General features: G+C 37.8%; 1 protein-coding gene across 1 annotated transcript in view; it reads right to left on the minus strand.

Moving 5' to 3' along the window:
• Positions 1-6,496, minus strand: part of DYRK2 (dual specificity tyrosine phosphorylation regulated kinase 2) — a 28,240-nt gene extending 21,744 nt beyond the window's left edge. The window contains exon 1 of the mRNA XM_018576376.1: positions 6,324-6,496. Coding sequence (XP_018431878.1) covers positions 6,324-6,327 — 4 coding nt within the window. The 5' untranslated portion in view covers positions 6,328-6,496. The remainder of the gene's footprint in view (positions 1-6,323) is intronic.
• Between the last annotated feature and the right edge of the window lie 500 nt (positions 6,497-6,996).

Genomic DNA, 6,996 nt, shown 5'->3' on the forward strand with positions numbered 1-6,996 from the left:
ATATGTTTTCAAAATAAAAAGTATATTTTTGATTTTAAAATTTGCCCTATTAAACATGACACTAAAATGATGTTTCTGCTACAAAGCATGGCAATTTTTGTTTGTTTTTTTTGTTAAAGAAAAAGGGAGTCTTTTCAACAAACAAAACAAATGAAGAAAAAAATTAAAAAAGAGGCAAAATTATAGAAGTAAAAGCAATTCTCATAAAAATAATAACTTGGGGAGGGAAGAGTTAATTACAGCTGAATAGGTTTAACTAAGAGTAACTAAAGGCTAAAAAGGAAAGCATTTTATTTTAACAAACTTTTTTTTTACTTGTAAGGTTTCTTAAACTGATGTTATATGCAGATCAAAGATCATACCTTTGATTTACATATGAATAAAATAAATACAATGAATCAATTTATTGTTACTTTGTATATACTTAATGACACTTACAGACTATGTGCAAGTGCAATGTTTCATAGGAGTGGCTGCATGCTGGATAATACAGAGCAATTCCCTGCTTTCATTTTGACAGCCATAATAGTGACAGAAGGGGTGGCAGGGGGCAAAGGAGCTAGAAGTAAATGATGCGCCCCAAAGACTTTATTTTTTTTAAATCTTTTACGCTGGTGGTTGAACTATATGTCATTTTTAGCATTATAATTAGTGATCTACAGTTCCATGTTAGCATTTTTTCATCATAGGCTCAGTTTTAATTTGCCCAGATTATTGACAGGTTTACATAAATATATCCACACACTCACTATGGTTTTTATCTGCCAGTTCAATAAAAAGGGGGCTTATCTAATCAATGTATTCAATTTATTCAAATTATTGTACATCCATTCAGGTGGAACATCACAGTAAACATTTATCAGTAAACTTTGTGATAAATCTTACTGCTTTTGCTCAACTACAGTATGCCACTATTTGACAGAAATACTCCAACTTACTCCAAGCTTTACCAATTGTATTTTGCCATAATGGTTATTATTTTAATCAATGAGAGCTGAAAATATAAGTCACATAACATGCCTCATAACACAACGCATGCTTGGTTAATTAAGTCTTCCAAGTGTGAAATGTGATCTGACATTTCCATGTGACAGGACTGTGAAGGCATGACAGTTAAACACTGCTGAAAACATACAACATTTTTATTCTTCTGTCAGTCATGGTGCAAAAAGCACATGTGACCTCACTCTAGGAGTCAGAATACATCTGACACATGTGTTACCCTGGGATTAAGTTCCCACCTTTCCTGCTGCTATTACTTTCTATGGAGTTCCTCTTTGCATCTGTCTGATGACATGGTTATTTAACTTCATTTAACAAAAGTTTTGAAGCTTCAGTAGTTCCTTGTTTGCAGGCGGTATTTATGAATATGTAATACACTTTATGAATGCAGTTAATGAAATCACAATGATACAAATGATTTACTTCTGTTCATTTTCACATTCTCTATACATTCTTCTGTTAATATACTTAGCGCATTCACATATGTCTAAAAGGGGGCTCGCCTAGATTTTAATACATGTAGTTTGCTTTTTTTTATAACTGAATACATGAATATGTTTTGCTACTGTTACCTAAGCAATTATTTCTGGAAAAATTCTAAAATTGGTGTTTCAAAAAACCTGTACTGAGAGAGACAAATAGGCCCCATTGCTGACTTTTCCTTCTTCTGTGAGAGAAGATTGCTATTAACGACTTGTTACAGGCCACCAAATTTTGAGTAAAACAGCAAGAAAGTCAGCAATCCTACATATTTTTCTCATTACAGGTTTACTTTAAATATCTGTAACATAAGTCATGCCTTTATATTATGATTGCTTTACATTTTAACACTGCAACTGCACTATTTGTTGAGTAATTAAAGCCAAAAAGAACTTTCAGTTGAAATCTGCCAATTAGGGCCTGTATTGACTGGCTTTTGGTCATGTTAGAACTAGGGATGCACCGATATATATCGTCCGCCGAAACATATCGGCCGAAAATGGCACTTTTGGCGAAATTTTTAAAAAATTAGAATAAAAACATTTTCGGTATCGGTTTCGGCCTGACAATTTTTTCTATTTTGGTTTTGTTTCGGTTTTTAAATTTCTATTTCGGTGCACCTCTTGTTAGAACTGCTGCTTTCTCTTTACAAGTCTATGGGAATTCAAATAACAACTTGGAGCAGGTCAAATCTCCAACCGTCTAAAGCATGCTGCAATTGCAGCCCAAATTCCATCAACACTGGATGACAGAATTCATTCACCATTGGTGATCATCCTGGCACACGGTGACACACTCTAACAGTACCCAGAGCATCAAGTTGAGTCTCTTATTAGATATATTCAGGCACACATGAATTTGCAAGTGTTGGTGCTTGGCTGTAAATTGTTAAGGAGCAGTGAATGGAGAGCAAAAGGTAGAGTGGCGCTAGCCTTTTAAAGTAAAAACATTGTATAGACCGTTAGCGGTCAACTTGAAAATGATACAGGACATCAAGTGCATCCCCTGACACATTAAGAAGGCCATACAATAGCAGCATATTTTTGTGCTTTGAGAAGCATTGCATCATGTTAGACAGCAAATTCAAAATGAGTGGGCTGTACCACACCACAAAGCTTGAGAATTTCAGTCCTGCTACATTTTTGCAGCATATTGCAATGCTCACTGAAGAGATATTGGGAGTAAAAATAAGCCCCATCATTGATGCTAGTGGCAGTAATAGTAACCCCCAGCGTTGGTGTCAGTGACCGTAATCAAGACCCCCTGTGTTGGTGTAAGTGGATGCAATAATAACTCCCAGCATTGGTGTCAGTGGCTACAATAATAACCCCCAACGTTGGCGTCAGTGGCCTCAATATTAACTCCCAGGATTGGTGTTAGTGGCTGCAAAAATAACCCCCAGCATTGGTGTCAAGAGTCCACACTATATCCCCCAGTATTGGTGTCAAAGACCAGAATATTAAACCCCACATTGGTGTCAGTGACTGCAATATTAACCTCCAGCATTGGTGCCACTGGGAGTACTATTAACCCCCCACATTTTTGCTCAGTGGCAGTGCTGTTAATGCCCCCTCCTGCACTGGTACTCAGTTGCAGTTCTATTTAAACCCCAGGTGCACTGGTGCCCAGTTGCTGTGTTATGTACGGTAAAGCCTCCATTGGTGGTCAGAGGCAGTGGTATTTAACATCCCCCTCCAATTGGTGGTCAGTAGCAGTGTTTTTTAAACCACACATTGGTGATCAGTGGCAGTGAAATTTAACCTTCCCAGCATTGGTGGTCGGGGATTATTCACCTAATCACATGCTCCTAGGTCCCTCTCTTTATTCCCAACACGCCTGGGATTCTAATTGTACTGTTGGGTAGAGATCACTACACCTGCTAGTACAGTCTTTATTTAAATTTTGGGTGCTGAGACACAGAGAATGTTTCAGTGCCCAGCACCGCTCTTCATTTCTGCCACCCTCTAGTGACCAAGAGATGGCAGACTCAGCCTAGCATACGGCGGGCTGCACACAGAGAGCCGACAGGCCGTGTGTTGGGTACGATTGGTATAGACATTGAAGTGTTCTTTTTGCTTACAAACGCATGCATCCATTATGGCTGCACAGTTTTAGTAGCCATAAGGCTGCACATTCCTCAGAACATAGAAGTTTGACTTTCATGTATGGTGCTCCAAGTGAATTCTGCAGTCCAGCACCCAGGAGTCTGCAGAAAAGGGGGAAACAGCTGTTTACCAAAGTTTTAGAGAATCTTATGCTTCACTTGGCCACCTGCTGCTCAGTTTACCCAGAAATGTTTATTTACATATAACATAAGGGTAGAAATATAGTGTACCTTTTGAGTTCTAATGCAGTTCTTCTGCATATACAGTGACCTACAAGAGCACTATGGCAACCAAATACCTCCTCTAAGGTGTTTTCTTGAGTCCTGAGCCAATTTCATACACTGATAATCCCTCAGTTAACATATCCATCTAGTCCCTCTTGCCTTCATTATGTTAGTTATGTATGCATTTTATGTTTCTCCTTGAGTCTTAAAATAGATCGGTGGTAATATTACTGATTAGGTTGATAATTCTGATGACCAAAATCCATGTAAAATGGGGCTCAGACAAGAATTGTGGTGGTATTATGAATAACCTTAACATATTCCATATGCAAAACTGGACATAGACACAGGTTTCTAATGATTTGCAAATACATGGCCCTTCCGCCCATCCAGTATGCTTATACTCTGGTGCAGGTCAGTGAGGATTTAATAAATAAAATAATTAATAAAATTCGATCTGGATTGCTTGTTTTTCTGGTGTCTCTGTTACTTGCAATTCTCATATACAATAGCTGAGCTACCAGCCAGGTCTTAAGAGTCACTAGTCACCAGTTGCCCCACCTAACCCTTACCCTGCCCCGGCCTTAACTCAGCCCCTAAACACACCCTCTTAAATAATCTTATTATAATTCTTATCTTATGATAGTTGCCGCTTGTAAAAGGCAGATTAGGGATTCCTGCTGCAGGAAAACGCAAGTTCCGGGCACAGGAATCTCTAATCACACCTGAAATATACTGTAGGTGTGAATGGGGCCTAATATACACATACACTAAAGGTTTATCGTACGATAATCGCCGGTGATCCCGCAATCGTACAATAATCGGCAGGTGTATGGGCAGTGTGCGACCGCTTCTACTGTAAGGTCGTACGACTTTCGTCTTCCAAGCACGCTTGAAAAACCTGCCGGAAATCGTACGATTTTTGGCGGGTAGGTGGCGTGGTCGGAAGACGAATGCCGCACGGGCCGGTGTGCCCAAGCACATACTGCCCACTCAGCACTGCAATATTTTCAGAGTGACCTGGAGCAAGAATTCTGATAAGGACTTCTGACTCTCCTAATATGCATATTTGTTTTGAGTCATTCACTAAAGGTATGCATACCAAAGGGTCGGTATAACAGCCAGACAACCAACATTTTCAGAAGGTGTACATTACAATTTTGCTATAAATATCTTTATAATAATCTTTATAATATTGTTGACACAATATTAATCCGGATTTCTTGTTTTTCTCTTCTCTCTTTTAATTGAAATTAGTACTATCCCATTTACTATGAGACTATTGGATGACTTCAGACCTACTAGCGAATTATTGATATGCATTGATTGAATATATTGTTTCTTGTTAGATCAGTATGATGAAGCCAAGTTGTGGAACGCGTAGGGATTGGACACACTGAATGAATAATTATTGATCGGTAATGGATATGTACAGTATGTTTTATGGGTCTATGCTCCTGTTAGAATGATCTCATTTTAAATCTACTGCAATTACTGATTGCTTTTTTATATGTATATTTACAGTATATGTTAAATAAAAACAAATCTTTTTATCAAAACTTGAAGCTGTGGTGGAACACCTCTCGAAAACCCCTGCTTTTCTCTCTTGTGTTACAATTATCTAAATTACGGGGGAGAGCTTACACCCGGGGGGCCACTGTGGTAACTGCTCACAACTGTGTTGCATGACTGCACCAAAATCATTCATATTGTTCAAACACCTCATCCCACATATGAATAACTTATGGACCAGAAGCCACAAGTAAAAGGGGGTCAAAGCATATAGGCTCACTTTGCTATGGTCTACTACATTAGAGGAAGGCGTTTTCCACTGTTTTGTTTAAAAAAAATATATAAAGAACAATGGTCCTTTTGTGACACCTCGAGTCTTTACAGACTGCAGACAGAACAGATGAGGACATAAATAGGATTCTACAAAGGTACAATCACCATCTGTCAAAGCCTTGCTAGTGTTTGCTCCAGGTTCCTGTCTCTATAATGAGATCAGCAGTAGGTTCCGGCACCGTTTTTGCACTTTCAATTAGGTAACTAAACATGAAATTGATATAGACAGCTCTCCAACACTTCAAAATCCTAGCAGGGAAACACTACCAAAGATAATAAAAAAGCTGAATGAACATATGAAGGAGGAAGCAAGAAGGTAAAGTTGCTTGCCAACTTTCAAAAACCTTTCAGTCATTTCTGATCGTTCATGAGCTTTTTAAGGCCAGAGGAAACAAAATGTATTGCTATCACCAAAATCCATTTTACAATTATGAACATCATTAGACTTTAAATGCGCATTTTATTTTTAACCTTGGTAGTAAAGAGTTTCTCACACATTTTCAACACAAAATAAAATGCAGCTAGCTAGAACATACTCAGAGTTTCATAAACGTCAAGTATAATAAATAATAATTCCTGCAAAATAAAGGCATAAAATCATAGAAATGTCAGGATCACTGTAAATAATATTTCTTCTCATACTATGCGAATTGAAAGTTGCACTTACCCATAATTAGGATTTGTATTTCATGTTCTGTTTGCTAGAAATGCACTGCTACAGGGTATCAGGACTGATGGCATAGTAGAAACTTGATGGTTCTATTTAAAGCCTCGTTCCTTGCTCTCCTGTTTCTGTATTATCATTAACAGGAACACTGCTGCTCGATGACAAGTTTAGCAGAAGAGAAATAAACAAGGAACAAATAGTCTGTTTCCTGTAGCTTCTGCAGGGGAGCAGATTACTATTTGTACCTGTACATTTACTGCAGGAGGGAGCAGATGGAGTGTTCCATAGAGGAGAGGAGATGTCACGCTAGCTGTCTCCTAAGATGAGATGAGAGAACATAAGAAGTGGGAGTTCATCATTATGTTGAGTGGTATAATTTTGCCATACTCCTCAGCACAGACAGGAAATAAGTATCTTGGGAAGCCAACATTTCCTTTCTATAAGAAACATATCAAAATTCATATCAAGGCCTAGATGCACTGTACTATTTTTTTTCCTAGAAAAACTAAATGAATAAAAATAAATGTTCATTTCCTTTCAAAATGACAGAATTAATAACAGTTTTAATTCCTAACATCGAAAATGCATTATATAGTCATGTTTTAATTTTTTTTAATTAATTGCACAGTGAGCAATGACCCTACTGTCTCAACTATTTTAATAACATTGTTAC

The sequence above is a fragment of the Nanorana parkeri genome, unplaced genomic scaffold, assembly GCF_000935625.1.
Source record: "Nanorana parkeri isolate BGI_ZX_2015 unplaced genomic scaffold, ASM93562v1 scaffold65, whole genome shotgun sequence".
NCBI lineage: Eukaryota > Metazoa > Chordata > Amphibia > Anura > Dicroglossidae > Nanorana > Nanorana parkeri.